Source organism: Protomyctophum parallelum (genome assembly GCF_964188405.1).
Source record: "Protomyctophum parallelum genome assembly, chromosome: 1".
NCBI classification, from domain to species: Eukaryota; Metazoa; Chordata; class Actinopteri; order Myctophiformes; family Myctophidae; genus Protomyctophum; species Protomyctophum parallelum.
This window is the reverse complement of record NC_139697.1, coordinates 11,339,852-11,359,295: the sequence shown is the minus strand read 5'-3', so window position 1 is coordinate 11,359,295 and position 19,444 is coordinate 11,339,852. Positions and strand designations below refer to the sequence as shown.

At 43.0% G+C, this 19,444-nt stretch overlaps 1 protein-coding gene across 1 annotated transcript in view; it reads right to left on the bottom strand.

The window, feature by feature from the left end:
- The window catches only part of csmd3b (CUB and Sushi multiple domains 3b), a gene marked incomplete at its 3' end in the record, with an annotated part of 548,364 nt that overhangs the window by 25,883 nt on the left and 503,037 nt on the right, over positions 1–19,444 (bottom strand). The window contains exons 48-56 of the mRNA XM_083771581.1: positions 19,073–19,153; positions 18,729–18,842; positions 16,870–17,058; positions 16,412–16,570; positions 13,586–13,774; positions 11,070–11,255; positions 10,178–10,372; positions 8,203–8,376; positions 6,359–6,532 (exon numbers count right to left, since the gene is read on the bottom strand). Of these exons, the coding sequence (XP_083627707.1) occupies positions 6,359–6,532; positions 8,203–8,376; positions 10,178–10,372; positions 11,070–11,255; positions 13,586–13,774; positions 16,412–16,570; positions 16,870–17,058; positions 18,729–18,842; positions 19,073–19,153 (1,461 nt within the window). The remainder of the gene's footprint in view (positions 1–6,358; positions 6,533–8,202; positions 8,377–10,177; positions 10,373–11,069; positions 11,256–13,585; positions 13,775–16,411; positions 16,571–16,869; positions 17,059–18,728; positions 18,843–19,072; positions 19,154–19,444) is intronic.

Below are 19,444 nucleotides of genomic sequence, written 5' to 3'. Positions count from 1 at the left end.
ACAAACGCTATAACGCTATTTCCGTGCTTGGACAGAGTGACCCTGGAACCCAGGGACAGACCCAGGGACCCAGGGACAGACCCAGGAACCCAGGGACACACGTAGCTGTCTATAGGAGTGGTTGCACCACTCAGAAATCTATTCCGCATGAAGGAACAACAGGTACATGTATTGTCAAGTGGCAAACATATCAGTTAGGGACCAGGGATTGAAGTCAATAAGATTTTTCAATATGAAGAAAGGAACCAAATGTGTAATCTACTTATGAAAATAAACTGGTTTCCGTCCAGAGTAAGTGTGTGCGCTGGCAAGCACACACAGTATGCAAATGCCCTCGCATACTGATTAAAGACACAATGAGCCAAAATGAGACTCATTGACTTATTTCCAGGCAGTCTGGTGGCGTGATCAATATAAAGACCATTTTCTCTTACACAACATATATGGGTGGTTAATTCAGTTTTTACAGCTTGTCTGCATTTTCCTGCAATGCTCAGAGATACTTAGATTTGAACTTGCAAAGGAATATGGAAAAAGGTGATGCAATTCAATGGCAAATGGAGCCATAATCGCATTTTTTTCCAGGAGATTTGTGTAAAGATATGACCACAAACAAGAAATCATGGCAAGCAAGCACTTGTGAATGTGTTCTGTGATTGGTGCACCACTTGCAAAACACAAAATCCTCTCACCATATGTCAACTTAAACTACTTTGAATTGCCTTGTTGTTGAAATGTGCACATAAATGTATACATAAATATAGACAATATACTTGTCTTGCCATTATTTGAACCGTTACTTTAACTTGGTCGTTCCCAGTTACCACACTATTTGTGTGTACATGAAATGCTCTCGATGACTCTGTTGTTTTGAAGGGTGATAAAATTAGGGATGCACCGATCCGATACTCGTATCGGAGATCGGCGCCGATCCAGGCTAAAATTCTAGATCGGGTATCGGATCGGTGGCCGATCCATTATCCGATCCGATAATTATGTGTAATTACAGTATGAAAACAACTCTACCTCCTCTGTGACACAGCAGTGTAGTATTGACAGTATAACATGTGGAATGCAGCCAGGCTAGCCTGCGCACACATTAACCTGGTCTAATTGTTGCACAGTTATTTAATAAATAATTCAGTGCATTTATATCTGTGTTTGTTACATTTTGTTTTACAAAGTTGGGAAAGTAATGTTTAAGTCAAGCCTTGATGTTGCATACAGCTTAATAGGTTATTACGTTTCTTTGTGGGGGGTATCGGATCGGTACTCTGTATCGGCAGATACTGGACCCCCATGTATCGAAATCGGTATCGAATGCCAAAAAGCCGGATCGGTGCATCCCTAGATAAAATATGGCAGATAATAACTGACAAGCAACGCATTTTTATGCTTTGTTTCAATAGCTCAGTGTAGAGAGTAGAGACGGTAGCAGTTTCGGATGTTATCAGAAGATTTAGGGCCCTATTGTCAGCATGCTATACCCCCTTATCCTTTTTTTTTACTATTTTGAAAACATTTTACATTTGTTCAACTAGCCGTTCATCGACACGTTGTGAGCTTGTAAATCAGCTATTTGAAATATTAAAAAATGTTTTTCAAATTAGCTAAAAAGGCAAAGAAGTTTAGGAATAAGGGCTATAGCTTGAAAAATGGGGGTCGTATTATAATCCGATCGTATATTCGGCACAATACGGGGTATTGACGTTTGTTGTCAGCCATTGTCCAACAGGGCGTTGGTCACGTTGTCCGACTGCTAACCCTATTACTAACCCTAACCCTAAATCGAACGCTATAACTCTAACCCTAACCTCAGTCTTAACTGGCCACGTAAGTAAACATAAAGCTAAGTTGTTGTATAGCGCAGTTTCACAATGTTTTCGCTTCGGCGTCAGTAATGTCACTGGTACGTTTTCTAGTCTAGTAGAAATTGTCCATATTGCTCCAAACCAACAAGAAGAGAGAGAAGAGACATGCCAGACAAGACGATCAGATTCAAAGCCATGTCCTCGTCACCGGGCACCCAGGCAAGACAGATAATCACTATAGTGATGTAGTCACGGCTGAATGTTTGTGTTTGTGTCTGAAATAATGCTATCTCAGCTGTTATCGTCATTTTGTTGTAATTGACAGGTAATTTCATCCAGATTACTGATTTGATTCAGATGTGTCTGGGGAGCGTTCACGGCGCATAACAAACCGGCTCATTGAGGATGCCTTGTGATGTCAAATGCAAACTAATCCAATTGTTTCTAGCTAATTATACAAATCCAATGCTGCAGGATTTATCTCTGGTTAAGATACCTGCAAACATAGCCCCGGAAGGTGAACACACGCACGCACACACACACACATGCTTTTTGTGCGTGCGTGCCAGCCAATCGTGAGATTACAATTACAATTTAGGCAGTTAGCAGACGCTCTTAATCCAGAGCGACTTACATTTAAGCAAGAACAAAAGCATGGGAATACATCACATAAAAGCATTTATCATGAAACATGCGTAAGCTAAGAAAGTAACAGTGGAATATCTATATAATGAAACTATACATACACTATACATATAAACTATACATATTTACTACTATGCTATACATATGTACTATGGCGTGAGATCAGATTTGGTGCAGATATCGCAATGCTTAGAGAGCCAGGAGAGAACCTGAACTGGCCCAGATATTTGGGGACGTGTTTATTAATACGAGAAGAACACCAGGCGAGCGAGGAGGCTTTCTATTCTATTGTACAGTAGAGATAGAGCCTGCATGCTCACAGTTCTTCCTAAGGTCAACATCTTGGAAAACGGCCCCTCGTCATTCATGAGTGTTATCTTTGTTTCACTGGAGTGCCGTATATTCATTTGGTCTACTTATAAGCTGTATAAGTACTGTGCGTGCGTGTCTGTTTGCCTGTCTGTGTGTTTACATTCATATGCTCTCTGTGTATGTGTACTTTACTGTGGCAGTGTTTGCATGCGTGTGTACAGAACACTGTCTTTCTCTGTCTCAATTCGTGGCAGAGAGAGAGAGAGAGAGAGAGAGAATAGGCAGAGGGAGAGGATAAGACAAATAGATTACAGCAGAGGAGGGGAGATGAGTGGAGGACGGAAGGGTGGGAAAGACAAGATAGAGAAGATGAGAGAAGAAGAAGAAGATAGATAGATAGATGTAAAGGTATTTTTAAGAATCAGTCGATGAGTGAGAATTTGTTTGTTTGCCCGAGAAACAAATGTATTTGGCGCTGTCGGGACTGCAGGGACACTCAGTGAACAGATGAGCAAACACGCACGCCCGCGCGCACACACGGTCTCATCGCCATTCTACATCTGTGCCAATGAACAAGGTCCTCTCATCTAACCCAATGAACAAGGTCCTCTCATCTCCATAATTACAGCATAATTTGGTTCCGAAACAATTTCCCTCAATAACTACTGCATGAATAACCTCAATAACACAGCCCAACAAAACACACAAACACGTGCGCGCGCACGAGCACACACACACGCACATACACACACACACACACACACACACACACACACACACACACACACACACACACACACACACACACACACACACACACACACACACACACACACACACACACACACACACACACACACGCGTGATTTAATCTACAACGAGTGATACCAAAGACTATGAAGGTAACAAGGTTTGTATTACCGGTAAGTCCATTATCCCACATACTAGTGGGTGTACTTGTATATCAAACTGCCTCGTGCTAAGAAAACAGCAGAAATGGATGAAATGTCACACCTTGCTTGAGAACCAGTGATTCCCAAGGCTACTTACTTTTGTGTCCTCCTAAATGGATACCATCATAATCTTCATCCACTCATTCACTTTTATTTTCCTGCGACAACAACCTTGTGATATTGTGTAATCTGCGTCATGCCTTGGCAACCTGCTGTATAATGTTCTGCCTATCTCACATAATGTATCAATGAAGGCCACCCGCTGTCGTCTTCAAATCACCACATGCAGTCTCTAGTGGCCTTAATGAACTGAATTACTTCCTGGACAATTTCCTGTGAAGCCCACACGAACGAACGTATGAACAATCAAATTATGTTATGTTAAATTATACAGTATGTTAAAGGAGTGGTGTTGTGTGGATGTGATGCGCCTGGATATGGATGGTCATGGGTATACTACAGTGTGCCAATCTAAGTACAGTAAGAATACAGTATATCAATTCCTAGTCTTAAATGGTCAAGTCAACGTGTCCAGGTTTTGTCAGATAAAAAAATGGCAGGTAAGCCTTTGATTGGCTGGGCTTGAACAGAAGTCTGAATTTGGTCTAAGGAGGTCCGTGGCTGGTCAATTCACGTCTATCATGCATTTTCTTTGTCTTAGCGGCTGTCCTTAACCACCTTTCAATAGTTATGCCTCAGATGCTTTTCGTCTGGCTACTGCGAGTAGGCCTATTGATAAATATAAATAAATATATATAAGATAAATATAAATATAGCCTTGGTCTTTATGGACCAAGGCTGTATTATCCTAAATATCAGGAGCAGTGGGTAATTGCCATTAATATGGCACCCAGCAGGGAGCAGTTAAAGGGGTTAAGAGTCTTGTTCAAGGACAAGTCGACACAGCCTTGGGCCGTGTGGTGCATTCCCACCTTAATAGCGCACGTGTAACAGTGCTCTCAGGAAGATTCTAATTCTAAGAGGACACTTAATGTGTTCAGGGCACATCGGTTGCTCGTTACTTGAAAGCAGAGCTATTTGCCACAAACCATACTGCTGGCCTTATAAATTCACAGTCCGCAGAAAACTCCAGTGCAGTATATTTCTCAGTAATGCTAAGCTCGACCTTCTGCGTGAAAGAAAGGTGAGCCCTATACGAGATTCCTGCTCAAATTGAATGAACAGTCCTGCCATTCTACATGCTCAGCGTGGAATCTGTGGACTGTAAATATTCATGCAGTTACAGTAGACTATATACAGTACAAGAGGTTCCTCCTCTAGAGAGCTATCAAGTGTTTTTATGTGTCTGGCTTCTAAGGCATTTTGGACATTACTGCAGGACCTTACAGATTCTGTTTAACATTGCATGACTTCCTTTCAGCCTCTCTATTGCTACAACACCTTTCTACCAATTTGACGTATAATACAGTCTATGCACTTTATATATAGCCCCATGCTTGCTCCGTATTGTGAAGGTAATTCGATCCCTCTTGATATCCAGATGAGTTTTTAATTACACCTACTGATCGGTGTTACTGGTTTCCTATGATACAGGTAGAACGTTTAACCGATAGATCTGTGGTACCATGATGAGATTTAGCCTCTCAGACCCAAGATTTTTTTGTTGTTGTCGTCGTTGGATCCGACTTTGTCCACAATTCCATGCTGTATTGATGTTGGTACCATTAGGAAATATAACAGGCACACTTCGATCAAAATAACAATTCTTCTACATTCTCTAATTGTGTAGACTTTTTCTTGCAAATTAATAAGTAATGTTATCAGTCAGGTGTACAAATGTGACCTGTCCATGTGCATTCTATACTTGGGTAGAAAATAGTTCTCAATGAACTACGGCAGCCAGAAAACATAATTTCTGTAAATTTAAGAGACTTTGCTGTTGAACTTTTGGAGTGAACTGCCCCCTACTGTATAATTTCCCTCATACTTTGGGAGAAAAGTGTGACAATGCAGAGGTAGTGGGGAGAAAAAACGATCATAGACACAATTGAACTCGACTGAACTGCACCGAAACCGAAGACATTTATCTATCCACCACTGCTAATGTTCTCCTGAAGTATGATGAACTCTGGTGACAACTCTGTGTTAGTGCTGTTTGTTTATGATACAATTTATCATAATATTCTGGAGGAATTGGGTCGGCACAGCTGAGACATCCCTGCCTGCACAGACTCTCATCTATTCTGTTAGACACAAATGTAATATTCTCAGACAGACAGACAGACAAAGTCAAAGTCAAGGTCAAAGTCAAAGTCAAAGTCAAAGTCATACGATTTGTCACACACGTTACCGCAGTGAAATTTGTTCTCCGCATTTGACCCATCTCTTGGAGTGGTGAGCCGCAGCCAAGGAGCGGTGAGCTGCAGCCGTGCCGTACTCGGGAATCATTTGATTAGTAGATTTGACCCCCCAATCCAGCTCAATCCTTTGATGCTGAGTGCCAAGCAGGGAGGCATTGGGTCCCATTTTTACAGTCTTTGGTATGACCCGGCCGGGAATCGAACCCCGACCTCCCAGTTTCAGGGCGGACACTCTAACCACAAGGCCACTGTCTGGACAGACAGACAGACAGACAGACAGACAGACAGACAAATACAGAATAATAGATATCCTTACGTATGCAGACAGGCAGATGACCAGACCACTGGTTGTCTTGGAGACAGATGCGAACAGAGGAGCCAATCAGTCTGAAGCCGGGCAGACATTGGTACACGACCGTATCCCGGTAACCAAAGTTCTCTCCGATAACCTGTCCATTCACGATGGTTTCTGGGATACCACAGTGACCAGCTGGAAGAGAGAAACTGTGTTAAATACGGTGGCGATACACAGTGTAACTTTTACACAGCGACTTTTAAACAGAGTCAGACACAATTTAAGCATCCATTCATAACGCCAGGGCTCCACTGGGCACGTCTGCGTCGCGTCTCCGTCAGCGTCGGGAATGTTCCCTTTTAATCAATGGAGGGTGGCTCCACTGCCCGCGTTGCGTTGCGTTGTGCTGCCTTTGGTGACTCAAAAATTGCCCCGGTTCGTTTTTTGACGCACACACGTGTCCAGTCATGTATAAAAAAAAATTGCTGACGCGCAGTTTTCAAAAGCCTGCGGTGGAGCACCTCTAGCGTGACGTTGACGTTGTCATGACGCGAGCAGGACGCGACGGAGACGCAACGCGCCCAGTGGAGCCCTGGCGTAAGGCTCTATGCATGCACAGAAGCCATATTGGAAAGAAAGTGTGCCTCTTCACCAATAATACCTCTGTTCCATTCTAGTCAAACAGTAAGGGTGCTGATATTGTGCATGTTGGCTCACTGCAAAGACTCCGCTACATCACTGGGTCTCAAAGTGGGGTCCAGGGACCTTCATGGTTCCTTGAGGGGGTTCCAAATGGCCCGTGCGGGTGTGTAACTGAGTGTACAAATGTGTACATTTTTACACTCTCAGAATAACGGGGGTCCTTCACTCTAGGAAGTAAGTAAGCGGCCCAATTTATTTCCAATATGGCTGCTGTGCACAGAGCCTGTGATGATTCACCAGTGCATTGAGTAGCCTACTGTACAGCACTGTTTTGAATTTAATATATTTAGTTAAAATATAAAAGCCTCCTTCCCCAACTCAAACAAATGGTTAATAGTTTGTTTCATGAATTTTTAAACTGTTCAAACTGTTGCTTTTGAGGCCCAATCAACTTGCATAGCAAATAAATATATATTTGTATTGTTACTAAGCTCTTGTACGAGCAAAAAAATTATCAAGAGTTTTGCATTCAAGATGCACTATAAATCCACTACAGATGGAAAATCCCATAAGCTTCACCTACGTATTAACTGTACCTATCCTTATCTCAGTATTTGTTCATGTCTGCACCATCCACAGTGCATGATTGTGCATGTACTGCACTGTTGGCTTAAAAGGCCTTTTACTGTGTGAATAACTTATGTTATGAATGAGCACACATACTGTACAGTGTACACTGGAAGCCCCCAAATATGTGCGCCACGAAATGTGGAACAAACTGCACACCTACAACTGCACACCTACAACTGCTGTAGGTGTGCATATGGGGGAGGGGGACACTCCAAGTTTTAGTTCGGTCAGGAAGCACCAGACAGACATGTCTGGTTTCATGAATTAATAGGTAGATAGTGATACCTTTCAATGTAGCACACACTGGACTGACATCCTGTCTGTCTTCTTTAGCATCTTTAATGCTAAATAAATAGCGTCAATGCTAGCGAGCTAAAATGAAAGCGCCAATGACTGATCCGGTTTGATATCAATAATAAAGCTTATCAGACGGAACATTACGCCAGAAGCAGTTGCTGGTTGGATTCCTTATGACGGAACGTTCCGCCAGGAGCAGTAAAACCGTTAAAATGTGTCTGTGTTTGTGCATGTGAAGTACTGTATGCAAAACACACTTTTTAAATGATTCCAGCCTATAATTATCATCAGTGTACCTAAACATCGTGTTTCGGTTCCACTCCACAGGCCAGATGACAGGCACTCTCTGACGGCTGACCCCACCAGCATGAAGCCAGGCTCACATGTGAAGATGGCTGTCGCACCGAAGGTGGTCTGTGTACCGATCTTCTTCCCACTGGGTGGGGATGGCAGGTCACCGCAGGAGATTACTGAAACACACAGCATGCACGCACGCAGCACAGCACGCACGCGCGCGCGCGCGCACACACACACACACACACACACACACACACACACACACACACACACACACACACACACACACACACACACACACACACACACACACACACACACACACACACACACACACACACACACACACACACACACACACACACACACACACACACACACACACACACACACACACACACACAATAATAATAACTATGAGAATCAAACAATATGACTTCAAAATGTTAAATTGACTTGGCGCCCTCACCGCCCTGACAGACACCCTTTGGTTTCAGCGACTCAGGAACGACACGCACATGAACAAGCACACATACTGTACTGTACTGTACTGTACCGTCGCTGTCAGGTCGAAACCATGTACTGTATGTCCAAAAGCTTTACTGTTCAGGAACAACAGGTTGAAATACCGAGATAGAAGGTTTCCGCCCAAGGTTGCCGATGCACGCAGCACGCTGAATGCTTTTTCTTTTCTTCTTCAAGTTTAAAGAATGCAAGGCTCAATTTCAAAATGTCAATGAATCACTTTTAGAAGTTTTAGACCAACGAGACACATTCTGAATGTGAAGGAAGGCTAGGTCAAAAATTGCTATATAGCTCGACCACATTATCCCTTAAATTCTGTTGTGCTATCCTCTGCATTTTCCATGAATATATATTGTATACCTGTATGTCACAGTGTCATATATTGGTATGACTAATCAAGAGTGAAATGATTCAAGATTTAGCAACTGCATTGCCTATTTCTCGCTTAAAGTTTAATCATAAACCCTTTTTGTTGGACTATGTAAGTGAAATGGAGGTTGCTTCCAGGCAAACCGCCATTGTTCTATCAGTACAAGACTTTTGGAAGGACGACTACACGCTTTTTGGAGAAAAAAAGATTATTTTGTGATTTGTTATTTCATTGTTAGGCCCACTGGCTGAGCAGTAACTGTAAACACTTCATCACTCAGTGACTGTCTCAATCAAGTCAGTCAGTCAGTGAGTAGCCTCGGAAAACCAGACGTTTTTATTTCCAGGGAGTCCACTTCAATTCGGCATAGAGTAGCGCAAACATTGCTCACTCTCTGCTGATTTCTGATCGTCTGCACCTTTGTAAAATTGACATACACACGCACACATGTACACACATACGCTCCTCTCTCTCTCTGTCGCTCTAAGTAATTAGTCTCATGTCGCGCAGCTGCGCATATAGTTTCTCCCGGCGGATCCTGCCGGGAGCTGCCTAAGCCATAAAAAGCATAGGTGAGTTCCAGGCTAGTCAGTGAGTGACATTCATATGTGGCTGGCGTGCAGGTCCAGCCAAAAAGAATGTCACAGAATCTTTTGCCATGCCGATATAGCAGGCACATCAATGGAGAAATGGCAACTGTGGTTTGCCTCAGTGGTTCAATACAATTATCAGTGGCTACAATTAATTAAATTAAGATATTAGAAATGGCAACAAATCCCAACAAAATGTACACATACTGCAGATGAATAAATAAACAAATTAGGGATGCACCGATATGGAAATTCTTGGCCGATACCGATGTTTAAATTAGCCGATATAGCCTATATACTGATACCGATAGTTGATTATTTAGTTTTTGTTGTTTTTATTTCCCCTTTTGAGCCAGGGAAACAAATACATCTTCAATACAAGAAATAAATGTTCAGAATCTCCAGCTTGGTAGACTCAGAACAGTATCAGAACAGCAGCACAGACATGGTTAGTTGTCATCACACAGCGTCACATCATGTGTCACTCACTCTGACAATGTGGTCTCTCGTTTCTCCAGCTCCACACGCCAGTGGCCAGGCACTGGATGTGGGCGGGACCTAACCGGTAATAGCCTGGGTCGCAGGTGAACACGATGCGGGTTCTGTACTCGTAGTGGGAGCCGTTGACGATCCTCCAGCGGCCATGTTCCAAGGAGAAGGAACCGATGCTTGGACACACAACCACTGTCGCGGGAGAGGGAGAGAGACAAGAGAGGGGGGAGGTGAAATAACTTACGTTTTTTGGAAGTTCACGTTGATGTATATAATAAGCAGTGGTCTAAAGTAACATTTACTTTTAAATTTGAGTAATTTGTACTTTACTTGACTATTTTCAATTTCCAATACTTTTACTCCACTACATTTATTTGAACACATTTATTTGAGTTACTAGTTACTTTGTAGATTTTGATTACTATAACAAAACATACACTAACCACTCCACTATACACCCTATATAGATTTCGGCCATTTGAAAATAGCTGATCTACAAGCTCACAATGCTTTGCGATGCGACGCATTGTGTGCTTGTAGATCTGCAATTTTCAAAAGATTGTTATACACTTGAAAAGTTTAAATGGGACATTCTGCATAATGAGTACTTTCTACTTTTGGTACTTTATATTGAGTACATTTTGATACCAATCATTTTGTACTTTTAGAATTCCGGACTATTACTATTAGAATATTTCTATATTCCAGTATTGATACTTGTACTTAAGAAAAACATTTAGAGTACTTTTTCCACCACTGTGTCTAAGGGTGTTGTGGCTATACTTTCACACAATCTGAGCTGACATTATGCAACTTTGATTATATGTGGTCAAATGAGTGCATCTATATGCTGCACAGAATGCTGACATGGTGTGTACGCGTTACTAACCAGAACATCTAGGTATCTTATTGTGGTTACTCCAGGTCCCGTCCGGCTGACATATGGCTGAAGTCAGCTCTTTACTAGAGAGTCTGTAGCCGTCGTTACAGAAATAAGCCACCCGTGTTCCGACGGAGTAGTCCGCCGTCAAGACTCCGCCATTTGTGGGCGCTTTGGGTGCCCCACAGGACACAGCTGGAAGACAATAAGGATACACTTTGGTTAGTATTGAGACTTGACACAGACGCAGAGACCAATTAACTGCGACCAGAACATCAAATTCCCCCTCAACTTTATTGCCACAACACATGTTTATTGTTTGTACACCAAGTGTAGAGGAGTTGGTGAAATACTAATACTAATACAGTACTACTGTTACTACTACTACTACTATAATAATAATAATTTGCATTATCATACATAAAACATTAATGAGGTTTGTGTGTATGCAGTCAACATAGGGGTGGGCAGGTAAATGTACCTGTGTACATTCTTCTACATCTTGTAGAAGAATGTACACAGACTGTACTGTACAAGAATGTACATTCTACATTCTTGTACATTTCTTCTTGTACCTAGTGCAAGAAGAAATAAGATATTACAGTCAGACGTGCTGTGTACGGACGGCAGGACTCATGGTCTGTTCAGCAGACTGTGGGAACTGTCCCTTAGACACGATAGTATCAAGAGTTTGAGCGTGAACAAATTGTGGGCTGGATGGTTAGTGTCCTTGATAATTTGTTTTGCCTCGGCTATGCATGCCCACTCTTATACTTTGGCCATTCAGCAAGAAACATTTCCACGGGGGTCGTAGCTTTAATTGGACACGCAGTGGCACACACAGACACAGAGTGTCTATGCTTCCGCTGTGCTTTGATCACAGATGCTTTTACATGAAGTAGATAAATTAGGTTTGATGTTTACCTGCTAGCATAGTTTCTTATTTGTAGCACATGCTTCTGTTTTTGTTATAGCACTCTAATTACTCGCTCGCGTAGGCCTACCCTGCTCTTGGTTGACTATAGGATTCATTGTGCACTGGATATTAAAAATAAACCCTATCTCATAAAGCCCCTTTTCCTGTCTACAGGGCCTGTGTCTGAAAAGCAACAGCTCTACTGTTCTGCTGGAACAGGGATGTGCAATAGAGCAGGTGTAACATTCAGTGACTTTGACAGGAGAACTCCACAGTGGCACACTGAATAATATAGATGACAGTCCCTGTGGAAATGTGAATTCTATACGAAGCTTGTATGGCGGTATTATGGGGTTTTGGTCGACCTATTAGGCTGCTCGCAAAGAAAAGATATCCATCTTTCCAAACATTTTGCTCTATAGGGACTTTAAATATACCGGCTTTAAGGCGACATGTCACACAAGCAGTCGTCCATATTTTCTGCCGGTGACATTGCTAGCTAGCTTTGTACCACCTAAGAGCTTCAGAATGGTATTTATGTTCCGCTGTGAGAAGTAAGACAAGAGGAGCTGAGACATGAATATTTCATAATTTCATTGAACTATAGTCCTGTGACATGATGGATTACTGTATGTCCGATAAAAGGGCCACTTTGCAACAGAGACGAGTAACAGAAGGTTAACGCCATTTCTGAAGCATTTATTTTTGTTTCCCCTCATTGCAGGCTCACCGCCACAAGGGGACAAGAGGGGGCTTTGCCCCCTGAGTTCTATTCTACAGACCCCCCTACACATGCACACAGTTTAAGTTTTATGTACCCTATAGAAAAATTGCAAAAACAACAGAAATATTGGTCAAGATACAAGTGTTACAGAGACGACAGCAATGAAACACCTTCTCTGAAGTAGTCATTTGGAATTTGAAGACTGGAAGGATCACTTACTCAGGAAGTTCAACAAACAAAGAACGAGGCTGAAGTCTACTGAGGAAACGTAAGACAGAATTGAGCTGGTTTATTTTTCTGCTGTTTTGGCATGTCACACATTTAGGCTATTTGCATAGCAGCACTGTCCCCGGCACTGAATGGGGCGCAGGATAGATAGACAAGACATCACTTCATTTCAGCCTTGCTTGGTAATTGTGGTTATAAAAATAACTCTCGAAAGTGTTCGCAGCCCAGCCCAGTCTGGCCATTTAACACGGCAGCCATTCGGCAGCATTTTCAGAGCATTTAATGATAATGTAATCGAGTGTACTCTGGCTTGGAACAATGGAACTAAAGTAGGATACTTTATAAGTTGCTACTAATCCGTATCACAATGAAAACAAATGTTTAAAGTTTATTCTCTAAATTGTCTTGTGTTGTTATTTAGCCTTTCGGGGACTTGCATTGTTTGATCGATGAATTTCATTTCATTTCATTAGACCAAAACACCAGCACAATTTTATAGTGACCTGGCAATCTGGCCCAGATATTCATTTCATATTATGACAATGACACAAAAACAAATGCACGCACGCACGCACACACACACACGCACACGCACACGCACACGCACACGCGCACACGCACACGCACACGCACACACACACACGCACACACACGCACCCTGGCATGCCGGTACAGCAGAGTCCCAGGCGTGGTTTCCGAGAGGCGTGCGGCGGCAGGTTCCCGTGGCGTTGCCTAGGAGACGGTAGCCGCGGTCGCACGCCCAGCGCACCACGCTGTTAATATGGCCGCCGGTCTGCGAGGAGATGGAGCCGTGAAGCGGAGAGTCTGGCGTGGAGCAGTACAGGGCTGGCGACACAACAACAAAACACATAAAAACCCTCAAAGAACGGCATGGCGGCTTAGCAGTGCTACAAAAACACATTCTCACTCCCAATATCACTTTTTTTTAGCCCACGATTTTTGTAACCCATTTTTGTCACCCAGTGTCAATTGACTAATGTAATCCTGGCTTACGCTCCCTCTGCCAACCTGGGGAGAGCAACGGACTGACCTCATGTTTCCTTCAATGCATTAGGAGTCAAAGCCGCTTCTTTTCACCTGATAGGGGGAGTTTCCCTGGTTGAACGTATGGCATGGAGCGCATGGAAGGAACACGTTATACCAACCAGTTCCTTTCCCTTCCATCAGGCTGGCCAGAGGGAGGCAGTTTTAGAGACGAGGATTACTGCATGTTTTTTGTGAGGGTACCTACCCTCAGATAGGCCCTTTTGCCAACCCCACCTAGGGTATGGGCACTGATGACGCCATCGCCCACAGTGTCTCCAGCGGGAATCGAAGCCAGGACCTTCTAGCTGTGAGGCGACAGCACTACCGACTGTGCCACCGTGCCCCTACTCCAAATATCACATTGTAGCTTTCGGCAAATATCTTTTATCTCCATATTTTTTTTAATTGCCCTACGTCATTGTACAAGAGCGCCGCACATAAGTAACTGAAATCTACCAAGCTCATAATGCGTCACTACGTGACATGTTATGAACTTGTAGATAGGCGATTACCTCTAGTGTTTTAACACTTTTAAAGTCACAGTGGTTAAATCTGTCTGTGGGTTATATAAATATTTAAATAATGACGTATGAAGTATTCTGACTTGTGACTTAATAAAGTACATTGGATCCATCAGAACACAGGTTCTTTATTCCATTTCCTGAAATGTAAAAGATTTGGACATACTGACAGCGACGCCGTTGACGGTTGCCTGGGTGACACATGAGATACGACCGGATGTCGGATGATGAAAGGTACAGTACCCCGTTTGCGCACCATGTTGATGACTAAAACTAAAGACAATTGACAATTTCGTCAACAAATAAAAACCATTAAACCGTTAAAATGTTAAGGAGGGTCTAGTGGAGAAGAGATCCAGCATTTAGTCGATATTGTTGCTAATGTTGACTCACTGTGACAAGTACATCACGTTTATTAACACAGCTGGTTAGTGAGTTAGTGAGCCTTGTCATTGTCTCCCAAATACTGTCAAAAAGTGCATTCCAAACGGGGAGTTTAAGAGCCCACAGGTAGTACCAAAGTACCACTTTGTAACATATTGATGACAAAGTTATGCTAGCAAGCTGGTAGCAGATGACAAAGTCATGCTAGAAAGCTTACTGTCAAAATGACTTGCAATTAGGAAATACAAGTTCAGACAAGCACAATCAGAACAGACTTACAGTAACTGTTTCAAGCTGTTTCAAGCTGTTTAAAAAAGTGACAAATTATGCTTCCCAGCATCTGGACATGCATTATTCATGCAGGTATACCTAAAATTTGAGATCTCCCTGAAATTAGATTACAAGGGGATTAAAACATTGGCAAAACAAGGACAGTTGGAAAGTTTCCTGGGTACAAAATATTGATCCCCACTTTCACTTTCAACGAGGATTAAACTATAATGTGTTTTGGCAGGTGCTGCAGCCTATCACCTCTTTCCCCTTCAGTATGTGAATGTGTTTGTTGTATGAAAGCCAACCAAATCAATGCTCATTTTGGTTAGTCTCATCTGAGATATTTGAACCGACACTAAAGAGTCAGGGGCATATGGGACAATGGCATTGCTTTACACAAAAAAGCATTACATTTCCGTGCTCAAGAGCACAATGCCACCCAACTCTTGCATCTGGTGTCCAAACTACAGTATGATGCAGTTCTTCTCATCACAGAAACAGCAAGTTTAGGGTAATCTTCAGACGTCTCCAGCGGATCGCCAGTTTCAAAACACAGAAAATATGTCAAGGAAAGTGAATGAGTGACCTAATTAACAAATCGATGTTTCATTGACAAAGCACTCAACGCACGCACGCCCTTCCCCAAATGCAGTGGAAGAAGAGATGTTCACATGCGAATCAACAAAACTGTTTGCATGTGACGAATGGCTGAAGGAGGAAACCTTCAACAAATGGACCCACCACAGCAGCAAAATCTGCAGCTAATTTAACCCAAGAGAGTAATTGTTAAATTGTTGCTGGGGATTTTGCCGTGCACATACATACATAGTTATGATCGTGAGGACTTTTTCAGAGACAGACAGAGGAAAGACGATAGGAATGCAGAGACACAGAAAGCAGTGGTGGGCTGAACACACACAACATGAGCTAACATCACTGATAATACACAGTTTCTTTATGCAGTTTGTTCTTCTGCTGTCAGTTTTTCAGTCAAAGACTGATTGATGGTTGTTGATTTTTGCATGACTTTGCTCTGTGTGGAACGGTGGAACCCAAACAACTTTTGCCATCTTGAAATAAAAGCATTACAGTATGTTACTAACTTCAGAATAACTTATAATTTATAGAGGTTGGTGAGGCAGCGCCAATGTTTTCCCTTTCAATTATATCTCTATTTCTCTCTCTATCTGTCTGTCTCTCTCTCTCTCTCCATGCATTTTAACGGTATAAAGTAGTATAATAAAGTTGGGATACATACTTTGGTACTCACCCACATAGCGCAATTTGAAGCCTCTCTTATTGGTGCCATGGTCCGAAGACCAGCGAACCAGGAACTGGTGACCGGAGGTCGTAAGGTTAAAGGGCGTGGGGAGGTCGCCGCTCAGTGTTGACAGGGTGGGGCTGTTGGCTGTGGGACCTGAGAGAGAGAGAGAGAGAGTGTCAGAGACAGAGACAGAAAGATAGTATACAATAAGTATTTTTATACGGTATAGTATATTGTTAATACTGTATATCAATTGTTATATAAAATGATCAAGACTGTGTATGTGTATGTGTATGTGTATGTGTATGTGTATGTGTGTGTGTGTGTGTGTGTGTGTGTATGTGTATGTGTATGTGTATGTGTATGTGTATGTGTATGTGTATGTGTATGTGTATGTGTATGTGTATGCGTATGCGCGTGCGTGTCAGACAGACAGACAGTTTGTATTTTACCATCAAATATCTCCAACACATCAAACTCTCTCTCTGTGTGGAAAGTTTCAAAGGTGATGGTGACATTGTAGCCTTTCTCCACTGTCACGCTCCAGGAGCACATCTGGAGATTAGGATAGCTGTCCGGCCAACCAGGGCTCAGGATTACCCCTGACGAATCATATCGCACATCGTGGGCGGGGCATTGAACTGTGTGAGGGAAAAGGGCATAGAGAGATTGTGTGCTTCAATTACTTTACTACTAGGCCTAGGACTGATAATAGCAACAAAGATACCAGGAAAACGCCCCGAGGGTGAGGTTGCACGAATAGATATATATATAAAGTCTAGATGGCTCAAGGCGGAGTTTCTGACGTCGTTCACCCGGCAGCCATCTTACTTCGGGGCTACAGTACAGTATATTCAATGGCAGCTCAAACAAAAACAGTCATAACTCGCTCAAATCTTGACGGATTTACAAACGGGTTGGTTTATTACAAACGTTGTCAACGTGGCTATGATTCAGGACGCTTATCTGCTTCATTTTGTTTTTTTTATATGAACGTCATATAACCGCATATGAGTATGCGGACGTCTCTGACGTTTATAACAAACCAAACTGTTTGAAAATCGGTTGAAAATTGAGCAAGTTGTGGTTATTTAAAAGTACATGCCCCATAGATACAATGTTATGTAGCCCCGAGGTAAGATGGCTGCCACGTAGCAACGTTGCTCTCCATTGGCCAGAGCGCGGGTGAGCCGATCTAGCTTTCCTATTTATATCTATGGTTGCATGCACGCATCCGCCTGGGTGACGGCAGACTGCTGGGCGAGCGCTGGCGCTTTGGCATGAGGTGGTCAGTTCAACATATAGAATGAATTCTGTACTGGCCATATATGAAGCGTGTCCTGAGTGTACAGGGTTTGATGAGGTCAGATCAACATATGGAATGCCAGAACAGGAAGGACGTGCGGGGAGGGATTAACATTATGGTATGTCAAGAGGTCAGCTCCATATACTGAGATCTAAGGGTTTGATGTTTGAGGTCAGATGCAGAGTTGCTGGCTGGCTCCATACAGTATATGCAGATCTAGGTGATGACCCAGTATGGTGATGTATATGGTTATCCAGGTCAGGTTCGTGATCTTCATATATGGAGATGGCTATATGGTGGCATGATGTGTCACAAGTAGGGCTGTCCCCGACTAAGGATTTGTATAGTCGACTGATAGATGAATACATTTGCTGTTAGTCGACTAATAGTTGTTTTTTTGCCCCAAAAAAATGTATATAAAAATACAATATTTACAAAAATATACAAAAATATTGTATTATTCCACTAGGTCTGTGGGGGACATAAATACATTTGAACATTCTGACTGTTCAAATCTCCAATGTGCATGTGGAGTGTGTCTGCCTGTGTGGCAATGTGCCACTGCCTGTGACTTGAATCGCACAGTGCGAAACCCCCCCCCCCCCTTTTTTTTTTTTTTTTGTGAACAACTGAGAGGCTTGTCATTAGCCAGATTGAGCACAGCAGGTAAGATTGAGATTCTATCAGAGTCTATCAGGCCAGCGCACTGTGCTCAGTCGACTAAGAGGTAGGTGGTCAGTCGACTGAGACCCGTTCCGATCGATTAGTCGACTATTCGACTAATCGAGGTCAGCCCTAGTCACAAGGTATGACCATAATGGAGGCGTGATGTCATGAGGCGTGACCATATATGGAGGCATGGGGTGACTAACTAACTAACTGACGGACGGACGGACGGACGGACGGACGGGAGATGCAGGTTTTCATAGTAAATGCGACCTACAATACGGTCGCAATAAAAAATGTGAAAACTTTATTTTGGATGTCAATATATATTATACACACCTTGGCATACTGGGGGTGGCCCATCCATCTGTAATCTATCTCCAAGGCGACATGTCAGTATCTCACTACCAACCAATGAGAAGCCAGGAAGGCACCGGTACCTGATGATGTCACCTGGAGAGGTGGGGTGAGGCATACATGCACACAACATTTGGTGCAGGTAAACAGACACTGTTTGTTTACCTGCATATTACACTCCATATTAAAAACACTTCATGCTCTTCTGTAACTTCTGCATCTGTGATTTCCTAAGCTGCGATCAATGTGGTTACATCTTGGCAAATAGATCGATGGCTTCTTAACTTGAAAGGTCGTTCTGTGCGTGAAGCGGTCAGACACCTTACCTATCTCCAGCTCTCCTTCGCCCATCAGAGTGTTAGCATTGGCCACCTCTGGAGGAGGCTGGCAGATTCTTAGCTGGTAGGCTGGGGAGAGAGGAAGGTGAAGAGGAGAGAGGGGCGAGGACAGAGGCAGAGGCGTGGGAGATGACAGGAGGGGTGAGGACAGAGAGAGAAGGGACAAGAAGAGGGGAGAGGATGTTAATACTGAGTCGTGACACAGCACAGGGCTTTACACTGACCTCATTCAACCTTAAACCTTAAAGTGCATGGCCGTGCATATTTCAAAGAAACGTTCAAACATTTCAGTCCCGTGAATTTGTTAAATCCGACTTGCCGGGGCCACATTCTAATCTACACCAGCCTTTATGCAGGTAT